Here is a 16,252-nt window from a genome sequence, read left to right on the forward strand (position 1 = left end):
CCAGATAGACTGCATATAACTAGAAACCTAATAGCTTTTGTAAGATGAGCAGAAGAGAGACAGAGAGAGAGAGAGAAAGATGGGGCAAGACCCTCTGGCAGTATTTCCGATACACTAACATGCCTTGACCTGAAAACAACAAAGCTAATGATATTTTAACTCTAAACGTATACGGTAGCAGCGGCCCAATACAGCCTCCCCAGAGGATGCCAGTCGCGAGCAGCATTGACGCATTGTTTGGCGTGTGCAATGCTGAGTGAAGCGCAGGGAAGCGGCGAGTCACGAGAGGCATGCATCACGCCAAGTGAAGTGGATAAAGTACACCAATGACCGATCTACTCTACTGTGCAATATCAGGCCTCTTCACCGCCGGCAAATACACAACGGCAGCACGAACGACTTGGCATGCTCATTCAAGAACTTTCTCTCATGGGAGGAAGTGAGAGAGGCGCACGCAGACACGGTAATTTCATCGTCCTCATTCGGTCACTGTGTTGACATGAAACAGGTAAAGAGTATTTGAGCTTGTGGATCTTGGTGCGTCTTTTCCTGGAGAGGAAACTCATCGTCATTATCTCATCATCAGCCATCATATTTTGTTAGCTGCACCGGTTTGGAGAAACTGTCAAACAAGAGTAATACAAAAAGAGCCAGAATGTGGGAAATTAATGGAAAATTACACATTGCTTTTTTTTTAATTCGAGCTCTGGGATGTTTAACAAAAGCTGCTGTGAACCTACGTCAGGACCAGGCATGAGCAGGAACCCTTTGCCGCTAGCATCCTGCTATTGCATCTGACAATATTTATGCACACCAATTGCAAAAAAAGTCTAAACACCAGACACATGAATATTACCTAAATCTGGACAGACATTAGGAACTGTTTAAACATCTCCTAAACAGACAGACGACTTTGTTTATACAGGGGAAGATGTTTCTTTTCTTTCTACTCTCTGTGAGGGAAGCATGCAGTCACGCATGAGCGAAGAATGGTTTTTTAAATTGCATATGCTTCACATGGCACTGGGAGTGGGAGAGGGGTGGAGGTGGGGGAGGGTGGGGGGGGTTTGCGTGTCTGGCCCACCGCCAGTTGACAGCTCAGCTGGATATCGTTGAACACTCCGAACCCCCCTGCCTCGCAGCGTGTCACTTTGGGATTGTTTCCGCAATAGAAAGTTTATTCAACCTCTCTCTCTCTAAAGGCACTGGACCGGCCATCCGTTCAGCTATTTAATCAGGGGACAGACAGGTTATTTTTCTGACAGGGCCGGGGCTGCTGTGCAATCCCTAATGAACAGCTTGATACAAGAGGAATTTTCTGACCGTTTTTTTAGCCTCAATTAATTCTGCTGTCCAAACAAATGAAGGCCACCACTTCTTGGACGCAGCGTCTGGACACAGGGGTCACCGTTTGTGTACACACAAACACAGCAGAGGTGAACCCTTTGTGCCTGTGACCTGACGTAATGTAGTACAAGTACAGAAGACTAGCGAAGTAATTGGATATTTATGACCAGCCTTTAAAAACTATTCACATGCTTCACAGACTAATCAATATTTATTAAGGTATGAAAAATCAGAAGCCTAATATCAATGAATGAGCTGGGCGTGTGTGTGTGTGTGTGTGTGTGTGTGTGACTAAGTGTGCGTGTGTTTTTGTGTGTGTCAGAAAGAGGGAGGTGGGGGGGGGGGGGGAGGGGGGTAGAGCCAAAAGGAGTCTGAGGAGTATTCCCTTGATTATTGTGGCATGGCAAAGTTTACACAAGAGTCATTGTTGAGCTCTGACCTCCTGAAAAGGTTGGTTCTGCCTGCTTAGCCTGCGAGCACAGCAAAGCCCCCTGTGTGTCACATGCTTACTGGAATGCCAAGCCTGCCTACCTTTACAGCAGATTACTATGATTGACTCTGATGGTCCTCTCCGACTTCTAATTGCCCCTCTCTATACACCCCTCCCCTCCCCACTAGGCATGAAACGGATGGAGGGCCCATTCTTCGGACCGCTAGTTTGTTTACGCACAACTCAGACGTGGACAAACGTGTATTTTCAGAATAAAAGAAAAACATACAAGGCTGAGGCGGCTCACCTGGTCTCTCCTTGCCCGTTCCTTTGCTCTCGGCCAGTTTTTGTATTAAGCTCTCCACTGAGGTGTTGTCAACGTTCCTGACAAATTCATTGTGGACCTACGAAATGGAAAAAACAACAACTCGTATTTAATGGCAATTAAATTAGATGGAAAATTGATGGAGAGAAAGCACATGGTAGAAAAAAAGGGTCAACTGCAGCAGAGGCTCATATAAAATCCACATTTCCAAGAAAAAAGGGGTCAAATTTAATTCAAATTCAAATTCAATCTTACAGAAAATGCCAGTACTCTCACTTGACAAAAGCATATAGCCAAGTGCATTCAACTAGATACATGAGTAACTGGCAACTCAAGCATGTTCAAACTCACCAGCAAAGACAGTAAATATTGTAGTCAGGTTTGCAGAGCTCTGGGCTCTGACTGAAGTATGACACATTTAGATTTTAAGCACTTCAAATGTGCCTAACCCTTCTTCTGACTGTGCTACTGAAATTCTTTGATCAGTAGAAGACATATAAATGACAATGAATTTCCAGTTGCCTGTTTTCTGTTTGTTTTGGTAAACTGGAATAGGACTGACATTATCAATCATCACCATAATCACCAGTAATTGAAGGAAGTGCAGTTACATAAATCAGTGTCATGTAAGCTGACATTGAACTTATTTTTCAGAGATTGTTTTAGACTTTTATGTTTTCAGTCCATGTCATAATGTTCGAGTATTTCAAAGAGTGAAGAAAAACAGAGGATTAGTGTCACAGGTTGATGGAGAGAGAGGTGAGATGTCTGGGCGTCTGTTTTGTGATATACAGGACAGGAGACAAACACAATCTGCTGCTGCTGGCTCTCCCTGTAATTCACACTGCTTAGCCTTTAGTTGATATTTATAACATTTACTTTGTATTTGGCCCGTGGAGAGATACTATTCTTTACTGTCATTCTATTGTGTCAAGTTGAATCATTGTTGTTGGCACTGCAGACTGCTGATGCCCTTTGGGCAGTATCAGAGGAAGCATAGTGTTTGTTTGCTTGTTTGTTTTGAATGTGCATGTGTGCTTGTGTGTTTACTGAGGGGGAAGTGAAAGTGATGTACGTATAGGGATGGGGATGAGGAGCAGTGGCTGATTCTGTGCCATCTCACCAAACCATTTAGATGTGCGTGATACTGTAAACGCATACACACATAAATGTGTCTCTCCCCCTTCCCACAGGCCCCTGTGGCGAAGTGGAGTGCATTAGCCTTCTGTGTCCTGGCAGGAAAGGATGTTGTGAGGGAGAGAGGGTGGTGGGGGTGGGTGGGGGTTTGATGTGTGTGGGTGGGGGGCAGGGAGGTTGCCGCGGTGAGGAAGTATGCTCACTGCAGCACACGCGATCTGTCAGGTGCTGCTGCCATGACGGCGGGCACTAACACTGGACTCAACCTGGCCTCTCTCTTTCTCTCACACACACACACACACACAAACACACACACACAAACACACATACACACATACACACACAAACATACACAGACCTCATCCCTTGGAGACTTTTCGCCCACATCCCTGAAACATGCATCTGCTTTCAAGGGATCCTCCCTCACACACACAAACGCTCACATATTACAAAAACAAACACGGCACGCACACTGACACATACACCTGCCTTTGTGTGTTTAAAGCTCTCTCTACACGGGAGAACAACACTCTGCTCTCCTCTCAACTTCAAATGTGAACTTAATACACCTATATAAGGTATTTTCCTCTTTACACTGCTTACTTTTTTCCCCCTCTCTCATCCTTTCAATCTAACCCTCTTATACTTCACGCCTAGTGAGCTGAGCCTTTTTCTGTAAATACCTGCCAGGTCGACATGATTGCTCCTTGATTTTTCAGTTACAGGTGGCTCTTTGCTTTTACTTTCATGCACTTCAATTTTCTGCAGTCGCTCGTCTCTGGTAGCTTAATGTCTCTGCACAGACAGCAGCTTCCAAAACTGAACTCTTCTCTTGGATGAGCTACATATAAGGCAAGATTTTTGTTTAGTGTTGGATTTTCTCCCCAATTTCCACTGTACACAGGTAAAAGTCACTGCCAAGTCCACTGTTGGCCTCGTGTGTGCATAAACAGTCACGTCACCTCTGATACACCAGTACACAATCCCATTCACCTGCCAGCACTGAGCTTCAATAACAGAGTGTAACACATGTAGAGATTCATACTATTCCAACCCAGATGGGCAGCAAGACTCTGACCATCCATTATAGAGCACGCACTAAGAACATGTTGCCTCACCAGCTTCCTACCCAATGAGCACTTCTGGTTTTTGCTCACAGCTGTGGTGCAACCAGTTGGAAAGTTGGAAACACCACAGCTGCTGACTTTACTCAGGCCCTCTGGTTTTGGGTGATTGTTTTTCCTCTTTGCACCACAAAGGGAAAACACCAGATTTTATGATACAGTTCCTGTCTGTACATTCAGTGATGCTACATTCTATACATCAAATATAGTTATATATTTCTTACAGTAATGTTATCAATAAGTAGGTGTTTTGACTTTAAGAATATTCTAAGATGAAGTTTAAATTGTTCAAATACATAACTTAAGCCTAACAATGTATTACACTATAAAAAAGGAAGTTAAGCTCTTTAGTAGAGTCTATAAATACACTTCTGAGCTAATGCACATTGTAATGTTAGGATCAATGATACTTCTGTGACCTCCTCTGCTTAATGGTAATGAACTTGTTTACCTTCCGCTTTCCTGCACTCCCTTAGCACACATAACATATTCAACCATTTAAAGGCTTGGATGATTAGGTTCTGTTTACTTTTGGTTTTATCTTGTGTGGGAAAAACTAACTCACTCTATTCTTGTATGTCATACTAGTCTGAATACGGAGGAAACATTTAACATTAACAGCTGGAAAAGGTCTTGATAGTTGAAACCAATGAAAAATGTCCTTGTGTGGGTTGTTCACTTATTGCTTTGATAGTATTTTCACAATGGCTGAAACTCCTCATTTGCATAAAATAATATTATTGACGCAAATGGATGAAATACGTCAATCACAGCGTCTTCCTCAAAGAAAAAAGAGGCTGAAATCCACAAACATCAACACTATTACTACACAGTATGATGGTTACATGTCTTCAGTGTGTGTGTGTGAGACACTGTGTGTGCTGGTGGTTGCTTAACTGAAACAGCACTCATAATATTTGATATTTCAAATGTAAGTATATGCAAATGTATGATGTGGTCAGTGTGTTTGCTTGTCAGCATGAATACCAGTAGACTCGGTGACTAAGCACAATGCTGCAGAGTTAAAACTGGCCCTGCTCTCTCCCTCCCCCCTCTCCTCCCTCCCTCTTACCCGCACAGTCCCTCACAACCTGGTTTTGAAGAGTATTTATCACCAAATTACAATTTCATAAACTGCTTATGAGTTTATGGTTTGGTGAGAATGGTCACTTGTCTTGAAAGCTGTATTTTAATTTGGCTCAGCAACAGGCAGCAGCACTGCCCATCTCCCGCTCAGAGGCACAGGAACTGAGGGGCTGAATAACCTGTGGTAGCCTGTCGCTACACATTCTTTCCAACTTGCCGCACGAGCTGCAGGCAGGACCGAGACGTTCTCACGGTGGAGCTGCGTCGCCCTCTACGGACGATACGGGAACTGCAGCGGGCAGCAAATGAGGAAGAAAATCCGTGGGTTAATGTTGGAAAACTGATTAATATATTTGAGAATGGTGTTTGAAAGCCTTCACAATTGAACTTGATGTCATTTTCTGAAATCTAAACAGGCTCTTCCAGAAACAAACAGCCTTTAAATCGTCAGACACGCTATTTGACCGGTGTTTGGACTTATGGAGGTGTTTTAGATAGGCCGAGAGGGAGTTTTGATCAGTTTTTAATTGCTTGGCATAAAGGGCTGAATGGACCATTTCCTGGTTCTCAGTTAAATGATTAGTGAGATCAAAGATGACACTAATTGATATGACACACAGTGAACCCAATGAGCACAGCCTCAGGTCAACAAGACACCTACTCCACCCACAGGAATGTTTGAGAGTATGTATGCGCGCACTTACCTCTTCTATTTGAACGTGTGTTTCGGTGACGGACTGCGAGTACGAGTTAATGATCACCTTCATGTGGATAATGTGGCTTTCTTCGATGTCTTGGAATTTCTGGAAACAGCAGGGAGAGAGAAGGGGGGGGGGGGGGGTTAACGGCGCTCACGATGCAACTAATCATCCAGTCGCTTAAATCAAATTAACTGCACGGCAACAAATCTGCATCCTGGTGTCGGCCCAATTAAACAGGCATGATAACAAAAATAAGTCTGGGACAAAATGCAGCGTAGGAAACAACACTTCCTTATTGTGTCACTGCCACTTCCCATGAGTCTGGGTGGTCTATGGCGGACACACACACACACACACACACACACACACACACACACACACACACATATGCAGACACAGACAGTTATAGGTCCCTTCCAAGAGATGTCAATTATTGTGTTCGTGAGATGCACTGATGGGAAAACACAACCTTAAATGCCAGTGTATACTCCCATGCAAAATCTAACTCGGGGCTTTTGGGGTGAACCATGGAGAATGAGTGTAAATAATCATAAACTGGAAAATCACAGTGGGGATGGAGAGGAAGATGAGCCATTCCTCACCGCAAACACACAAGAGATAAAGAGCCACTCGCTCACTGCATAGAGAGACAGAGACAGAGACCCACACACACACACACACACACACATTACAATATAACTTTTGTCATTCGCAACGATAACCGCTAGCATACGCTCACACGCAGACACACCCACCCACCCACCCACAGACACGCTCAGACAAAGAGAACACACATGTAGGAGCCCCGGTAATGTCAGGAGAGCACATGTGTTCAGTGTTTATAACTCATATCCACATGTGCGGCGTTTGAGATGAGCCGTAGACTGTGATCCCGGGGAAGGAAATCTGCAACGGCCGCTTTCTCTGGGGGGAAAACAAAAACGCTGGGGCTAACTGGAACCTTTTATGGTGGCGGAGCTTCTGCGGTGCAGGAGGATATGGGGGCCAAATTCTGTTGATCTGATTTTAATTTGGAGTTTATCTAATCAGTCCTTCAGATGGATCCAATCAGGCTCTTTCCACAATGATTCCGTTACAGAGGAAAAAACACAATCTGGAGATAATACAGGGCACGAAATGTGGAACACACACACATGGGACTGACAGATTACACAAGAAAAGTGTTGCATAGCACGCGGACAGACAATAGACAGAGTTTGTGAGTGCTTTTTTTTTTTTTTTTTTGTAAATAGAAAGCACATACACGGAGAAACTCTAACATCACAATACCTGTGCAGTTTCTGCCATCTTCTGTTCAAACTCTGACTTGGCTGTGGCATATTTCTCCACATATGACTTGTAGGTCTCTGTGGCTTTTTTGGCTTTCACTCCAGCCTGCAAATTATAAACAGATAGATGAATGGTTATAATTAGTTTATACACTGTAATGATAATAATAATAATAACTTTATTTATGTAGCACTTTTCAAAAACAAGTTACAAAAGTGCTTTAAAAATACATAAAAACAAGAAGAAATTGCCAGATAAATACCGCATGAAAGTAGAATTGATACACTAATAATGTCAAGAGAGGTATGAATTAATGAACCGCAGTAAAAAACATGTACAAATTGAAGAAATTTAACAAATTCGAGGGAAAGCAACTGTGAAAAAGTGTATTTTCTTTTTTACGAGACACTTAAAAGAAGACAGCTCCAGCAGGTCGTATATAGCCCTGATGCTCCTCTGGCTTTAAGCCTTGACCTGGGAATTACTAACAGACCTGCTGCTGGAGGATCTCAAGCTGCATTCAGGCTCGTAAGTGGTTAACAAGTCGGTGATGTAACGAGGGGCCAACCGCAAATGTGCTTTAAAAGTAATTTTGTGAAACCAATCTTAAAATTGTACAGGTAACCAGTGTAGAGATGGTAAAATAAGCCATGTAAGGACTCTCCTATTAGATTTTGTGAGTAGTCTTGCTGCAGCATTTTGAACTACTTAAAGGTTTGGAGAGGTTGTATTAATAAAGACGGGAATACAGTGAGCTACAGCAGGCTAAGCGGGATGTAATGAAAGTGTGGATGATGGTTTCCAGATTCTTAGAGGGTAAAGAAAAAAGATCTACTTTTCGAGATATTATAAGTTGAATAAAACATGATTGAACCATTGGCTTCACCTGTTGGTCAAAGTTAAATTTGTTATCAAGGCTAACACCCAAATTTCTGCGTTGGGTTTTTACATGTGACAGGATAGAGAACTTAAACCAGAGAAGTGATCGCTAGAGGGGGTCTGGACTTATGACAACAGTTTCTGATTCATTGGAGTTTAACTATAAAAGGTTTTAATTGAGTCCGTTTTTAACATCTGTAAGACTGGATTGTATTTTGACCAGTTGTGTCGCTGCAGCTGTAGACAATAGCTCTCTTGTTTCCAGAGGATCAGCTGACGAGGAAACCAAACTCCACTTAACATCTAACGGCAAGAGGCATTTGGGGTTAAAGTTTCTGTATAGACTGGGGGTGTTAAGGCACTTCATCATGCCCTATTACCATACCATGATTATGTGGGTGTGGGTGTGAGTGTGTGTATGTGCCAGTGTGACCTCCCACCTTGTCCACATCTCTCTGGGTGGCCCCCTCTTTGCGGAGGCGCTCCTGCTCCACGGTTTTGGCATTGTAGATCTCCTTGGACTTCTGCAGCGCCTGAGACGTGGTCTGGATGTTCTGGACGGCCTCCAGTGTGGACGCCACCTCTTCTTTTGTCTAACAACACACACACACACACACACACACACACACATATGTCTTGTATAGTAACTCAGATAACAATAGGTTGAATATGTGCCAGTGTCACCCATTACTCTGCTATGTATGCAGTTGTTTCTTGTATTGTTTCCCATTAGCATGATACACAGAGAACACTTGTCCTTGAATACCCTTAATTATGTGTAGGGCTGTAACAGACTCGACTAGACTCAGCTTTTGGCTGTTCAATACGATGATTTGACTACTCTGTTCTGTTTTTTTCCCCACATAGACTATCTGGCAATCCAAGAAATCAACTGGCGTGACTTTCAGTGATGATTTCAACCCAGATTAATGTAGCCAAATGCAACAAAGTCATGGGAACATGAGCATTTAAAAATAAAATCAATAAAAGACAGCTGCATATGATGCAAGATTTGAATTGCGGTCTCTCTGAATTCCCAACATATAATGTCAGGGTAGCATATGGATTTATCAGAACAATAAGACAGCCAGCACACATGTATTTCTGTTTAAATCAAGCTAATATACTGTATTTTTTTATTTCATTTTAAACATTTAACACATATAAATTAATAAACAAATTTAGTCCTTTAAAATAAATTCACAGCCTTGCCCTAATTGACATTTCTCCTTAAACAAGATAGGCTAACTTCTTAACTTCTCTTTAAACATAAAAAACTAATAAATAAATCTTAACAAGAATGAATGAACAAATACAATTATTTTTAGATGGAAAAAAAAACATAGGCCTGAAATTGTTTTATTAATTTACGTCAATGTCCGCTTTGAAATAGTAACTTATTGTTTTAAAATGTATTTATGACTCTTATTTATAACCTCATCAACCCCTGAAATGTTATCCTTGCATATGTGTTAGTTTCTACCTGTTTTATCCTGTTACTGTAACGCAGTCTGACCCCCAATGAATGACTGCACAACTTGAAAAATATCAGTCAGCTGAGGGATCTCCGACAGATAATCTGACTCATCGACTTTCAGGGAGTGGCGGCGCTAATTACGTGATTTTAAAAGAAAGCGTAACAGATAAAATCTCTGTGTACACGGACGTCCCCCTCGACTGCTTCAGTTAAACACTACTGCATTTTCTAGTTGGACTCTCCAGCATGTGACACACACACAGGGAACAATTAAAGCTGCTATGAAGTGGCTCCTGTTCTATTTCTACAGCTCCTCACATGAACTTTACTTAAAGACATAAAAAGAGAAATATGATGAAGTTGATTTACAAAGAAAGTGGACACACAACCCTCATCATCATCACTGAACACTCATTTCGACATGGTAACTGTGTAATATAAATGATAAAATAAGGAAAATAAAACTGGTAATAGCCTAACTTATGCACTCATTTTGAGCACCTTTTCCATGTGGGTGTTATTTCACACTGTCTAAGTACAATATGCACAATATATCTGCGAGTTAACACCAGACAGGGAGGAGCAGCAGGAAGTGCAGGGAGATGACTGGGAGAAACCGACAGTGTTTTTGTCCCAACTCCACTGACTCCAGAGCTCTTCTTTTACGGTGTTTATTGTGGCTTCATGCATGAGATATGAGCTAATGTTGTGTTTTAGCAAAGGGGGGGGGGGGGGGGGGGGGGATAGAGGAGTGAAGAGTAGGAAAATAAAGCTTCATAAAATAATACTGCAGGCTGTGTTTTCTCAAGAGGGAATCAACTATTAAATGAAGTCCTGTTTCTTTAAGGATGGTTAACACTGTCGACTTCTCTCAATCTAAGGATGATAACTAGAGTGAGAAACATCTGATAACAGAACAAAAAAGTGGTGAGAATGGGTTTGTATTTAATAGTTAATTCTCTTAAATGAAACTAAAGTGAAGCAACACTGGAGTGGAAAACTACTTGTGACAATAAGAAGAAAAACTGCTCCAGGAAAGAAGTGTCATCAGTGGGTTTTTTTTTTTTGGTCTATTAAATGTCAGAAAAAATAGTGAAAAATGTCAACTGCTGTCTCCCAAAGCACAAAACAAGGCATTTGAGGATGCCTTGTTTTGTACACAATCCAAAGATAATATCAGAAACAAGAAAATATTCACATATTTATTCATTTTGGGGGCTAGAACCAGAGAAAAGTGACTCAAAATGATTACTTAATTATCAAAATAGTTAATTTTCTGTTGATTAACTAATCGACTAGTTGTTGCAGCTCCATATCAAACTTCAAAGTAACCTAAAGTACTGAAAGCTGGAATCAAATGGTGGCTCCAGTTTGTTCTTTTCTTTGCTTCTTCTTCTTCAATCAGACAGCACTAGTGACCTTGCCACAACTTCTAGCACATGTGCTCCAGTTTCATTCTACACCTCCTTACCTTCTTGTGTGCTTTGGCCTGCTCCTCCACATACTTCTGAACTTCTTTTATAAGCTCCTGCAGCTTTCTCACCAGCTCCATGTGACAGCTGGCCAGCTTCTCTGTCGAGGTCTTGAACACATCCCAAACTGGAGCGAACGTCCTGGGATAAAGAGCGACAAGACACTTCAGAAGCCAGGACAGGACATGGCCTTCATAGCCATTAATTCACACTGTTTTTCCCCCCCCTCTCCTTTAGAAAGCTGTTTATACTCACCCAAGCTGAGAAAAGTTGCCAGCTGACTTGGCAAGTTTGGTCATCGACCTGGCATAGGCCTCTTCAATGGTACTCCTGGGATAGAGCAAAAAGAAACAACAGGCGCACAGATTATTTATTAAATCAATAAAAATTATTTTAAAATAACAGCTCATATTCTCTAGATTATAGTATCATACGCCAACAGTGTCAAGATAACAATTATGTCTTTAAAAACCCTGCTATTGTACGGTATGACACAGTTTTTCCTAAGTATTTTCAGCTAGGTTATGGCTCAGATCGGCCAACATCGCTGCCAAAAATACCCACACAGAACTTGCAACATAAATGTTTGACCACATGCACTGCGTGTGGGCAAATAAGTGTGGTTTTGGCTTGTGATTAGTTCTTAAACCCCATGTTGAGGCTGACTGAGTGTGAAAGCTGGTGTTTGAATCCACTGCTTCTCTCAATTTCCTTTTTTAATTTTTATCCTTTCATTCTGCAGCAAAGTGACAGGAGTGAAAAAACAAAGCAAAAAAAAAAAAAAAAAAAACGGTAGGCGTGTTATAATGAAAAGCTAAATTATGCATGTTTCATTTAGTCAGACTCTTTCTCTGCAGTCACGTCATAGGAATAAGGTCAGCCAAGGGGAAACGGGACAAACATGGACACACACACACATATACACAAACTAAAAAGGTACACAAGAGATACAAACGCACACCTGCAACAGAGGAACAAGCAAACAAGCTCCCCTATAGCACAACAACAACAACAACAGCAGCACAGAGGATGGGACAGGCTAAAAAAAGACGAGCATTATAGGCTGCATTCACACTCCCACAACCCTGTGTGAGTTCACAACCTCACAATGGCAGCTTGTTTTGTTATTTTTATCATGTCATACATACTGCCACAGTGACAGCAGTACCTTCTACTTTAAAAAACAATGAAATCTGAAAAGTCGTCCATGTAAACTGTTCTAAAAAATAAAATAAAAATCACTTGGCAGGTTTCTATGGTGTTTTATTTATTTTTCCACTTTTCGAGTGTGTTTTTTTTCCCTGTATGCTTTGAATATATATTGTTACTTTCTTGCATGTTCTCATTTCCTTTCATCTTTTTTCATATATATATATCTATCTATATAATATCTATCTATTTTTATATAATATTTTGAGTTTTTATAACCGTATTGTTTTTCTTTTGTGGACCCCAAGAACAGTAGATGTTGTCCAGTGCAATTGCTAATACGGCTCCTATTAAAGTAAAGTAAACTAAACTGGATGAACCGTCTATCAGCGTCTTACTTTGAGAGGCTGCTGGATTCGTGACACTGATTGGTCCGAACCATCGGTGATTCAGACACAAGCACATAACTTAAAGCCTGATGGATTCTAGCGTGATATAGTGATCTTGTGAATCCAGCTGCCTCACAAGGTAAAAGAATTAATGCTAGAAAAACTTTAAAGTCCCTTAGAAGGAACAAGTGTCTCTTACTTCAATCTGTATTGTAGTTCATTTCAGTAGTGAATGATGTGCATGGTATCATAAACCAGTCTGTCCCAGTTCAGAGTTCTTATCAGGATTTGTTTTTTAAGCCAACATGCTCTGTGGACTGGTGTCATGGTTATTATAGCTCTGAGCTCAACTAAAGATGTTAAATAAATGAAGCCACAGTGATAACCATCCGATCTTCTCATACAACTCACAGTTATAATTGCCTGCTGTAATGAATCATGACACTGTGCAAATAGCATTAAGAGGTTTAAGGGTGGAGGAAGCAGTATGAGCATACAGGATAGCTCCATAATCCAATGTGAACAGTATGCTGGTTTGTATAATGTGTTTTCTCCTTTAAAAAGTAAAAGTAAAAAAAGAGCTTCCATTTGAATTTTTAGTTTCTTTAGATTAATATTTGACAACTTTGTAGAACAATCTGCTGTCTAACCAAAGTCCTAAGTATTTATAATGCTTGCTTATATAATTTTAGCCTCTATAATTAAAGGGCCTATAAAATTATAGGGCCCTGTTAGACAGAATAGCAAAGATGCTGGGAATATATTAATACCGTGCACAGAGCTGTTTCTGCCACCAGAGGGAGCCCTTGTGTCATTTTTTTTTAGCTACAAAACATCATCACTACCCAGCCTGAGAACTTAAAACCTTGAGGCTGACACACTGTGATTGAACTCATGATACCCCAGAACAATATAAACACAATGAATTAAAACCTGACCATGTGTGTGAACCCAGAAATGACCTTCCTTATAATACATGACAGTAGTATAAACAATTGTAAGCCTGCAGACGGTGAAGTGTAATGTCAAGGGCTAATATTTAAGCAAAGTGAAAAGCTAAAAGATGATTTATTACACACCATATACGAGTGTGAACAGTTAAGCAGTGGTAATCTTTACAAATAGTGCACCAGCAATCATGTCATTCAGTGATAGAAAGTCACATTTGATTTTTAAGTATCTTTCCTTTCATTGCAGTCTGCTACTAAAGAATAAATGTATGTGTTTAACCCTTAAATATCAGTTCAGGTCAAATTTGACCTATTTTGACTGATCTTATGTGACCCAGAACATACAAAAATTAAAATATTTCCACTTTGTTTTACATTTTTTGTGTAGCAATATCTTATTATGCACAATAAGAGCTTTTTTTTTTTTTTTTAATATTTGAAAATCCCCATTCAAAACTGTTGCTGCATTCTTCACATTCAATAACATTGATTACAATCATGATAGCTATTTTAGGACCATAATATCATGTGATTGTGAATGGGTTTTTTCTCCATAAACACTCTTTCTGCTCTCTGAAAGCTACATTAACGATTACTCAACCATTAGCAATGAATGATAAAAGCAATTGTGAATGAAAGATAGATTTGTGGTTCAGAAGTTTGGCAATTATGAGGGAAGGGTCAGAATATGGATGGTACATAAGTGACAATTTACAGGTTAAAGCAACTATCAAATGGTAAAAGAAGCTGATTTTATTTGGTATCAATAAGACTTAATAAGACACAGGTGATTGAGAATGTTAAATCTTACACCGAGTCTAACATGAAGCTGTCTGGAGTGACTAAGTGCATTCCTCAGAGTTGGGATCAGACAAAGGAATCCGGTGCTGAATACCAGTGGTAGACCGTCTATCATGTGGCAGGTAATAAACACACCTCTCACACAGTGAAGCTAATCTTTACATAGGTGGCAGGAATTTGAAAAGGAGCTATTATTATGGTATTATCAAGCTGCGGGTGGAGGTAGGAGGTGTGTAAAATAATGCCAGGTTACGGGACGGGCTCTGGATTAAGCTCCTGCCACAACAAAGGTAAAGTTTACGTAACATTCACACTTTGCGCTAATTTAGTGGTTAATTTTCATGAGAAATATGGAGACTCTGTCAGATTTAAGATGTAAGAATGAATCCATTAAATCAAAGATATATAAGATAAGTGACGAATTAAAGGAAAAACCTGAATAAAGAAACAAAACAAATGCAGATGCTTCCACACAGGTGCACAGCATGGGACAACCTGAGTAGGCCAAGTTAATTTGGATTTTGTATCAAGATGGCAAGAAGAAAAAAAGTCACTTTAAAAGAGGGTTGATTGTTGAGGCATGGATGGAAGGAGCTCCAGTCACAAAGACTGTTCAACTGGCTGCTGTTTCAACAGGAAGCGTGGCTAAAGATACATCTGCACTTAGATCTAAATGCATCAGTAAAAAGGGTGAATAGTGGAAATTGTGGTCAACAACGCACATTTGATGACCGTGATGTTCGTGCATTAGTACACTTAGTCCTCAGGTGAGTGAGAATGTCAACGCAGGGCATGATCAGACTGTGTCAGCAACAACAGTCCATCGACAACTACACAGAGAGGGTTATTACAGTAGGGCTGTAGGGCATAAACACCTAATTTCATACTTCAGTGAAGCAAAAACTATAGGTCTACAGAGATGTGGAAAACAGGGATATGGTCAGATGAGCCATCCTTTATCTTATTCTCAACAAGTGGATGAGGGCATGTATGGCGTTCACCAAGAGAACGGTACAGGGCTGAATGGTTGACGCCTGCAGTGAGGAGATCTGGTGGCTCTGTTGTGCTGTGGGGGCATTTCTCTGGTATGTTTGGGTCCACTTGTCCCCTTAGAGGGAAGGGTCACTACAAATCAAGATTCATCACGTTTATCCTATGATTAAACATTTCTATCCTGATGGGAGTGGTCTCTTCAAGGATGTCAGTGCATCCATCCATAGGGAGCGAGGGGTCACTGAATGGTTTGAGGAGTTTAAAACGATCTCGACCCAATTGAACACCTATGGGAGATGTTGGACCATGTCAGACAGCGCTCTCCACCACCGCCATCATCAAAACAACAAGTGAGGGAATACGTTTCGGAATATTGTGTTCATCCCTCCAGTAGAGTTCAGAGACTTGACGAATCAATGTCAAGGTTGGTCCAACACCTTACTAAGACACTTCAGAACTCATTATACAAAACAGTAAAGATTTAATGCAGCTAATGATGATTCTTGGACAAATGGTTGAGATTTTAAATACCTGGGTCCGTACATCAAGAGTAATCTTACCCTTTAAGAACAATACTGACCGCATTTTTAAGAAACGCTCACAACGCAAATGCAGAGATTGGAGTGAGCCAAAATACTCTGAAAACTGTGTTTAAGAACTTCGTGGAAAGGATCCTATCTTTTAACATGATCATGTGGTACA

At 40.9% G+C, this 16,252-nt stretch overlaps 1 protein-coding gene across 2 annotated transcripts in view; it reads right to left on the bottom strand.

Annotated features, from left to right (window-relative positions):
- Nucleotides 1-16,252, bottom strand: part of fcho2 (FCH and mu domain containing endocytic adaptor 2) — a 48,729-nt gene that overhangs the window by 19,487 nt on the left and 12,990 nt on the right. For both annotated transcript variants that reach the window (XM_053339666.1, XM_053339665.1), the window contains exons 3-8: nt 11,524-11,598; nt 11,268-11,409; nt 8,760-8,912; nt 7,441-7,545; nt 6,154-6,252; nt 2,085-2,181 (exon numbers count right to left, since the gene is read on the bottom strand). In XM_053339666.1, coding sequence (XP_053195641.1) covers nt 2,085-2,181; nt 6,154-6,252; nt 7,441-7,545; nt 8,760-8,912; nt 11,268-11,409; nt 11,524-11,598 — 671 coding nt within the window. The remainder of the gene's footprint in view (nt 1-2,084; nt 2,182-6,153; nt 6,253-7,440; nt 7,546-8,759; nt 8,913-11,267; nt 11,410-11,523; nt 11,599-16,252) is intronic.

The sequence above is a fragment of the Scomber japonicus genome, chromosome 19 (genome assembly GCF_027409825.1).
Source record: "Scomber japonicus isolate fScoJap1 chromosome 19, fScoJap1.pri, whole genome shotgun sequence".
NCBI classification, from domain to species: Eukaryota; Metazoa; Chordata; class Actinopteri; order Scombriformes; family Scombridae; genus Scomber; species Scomber japonicus.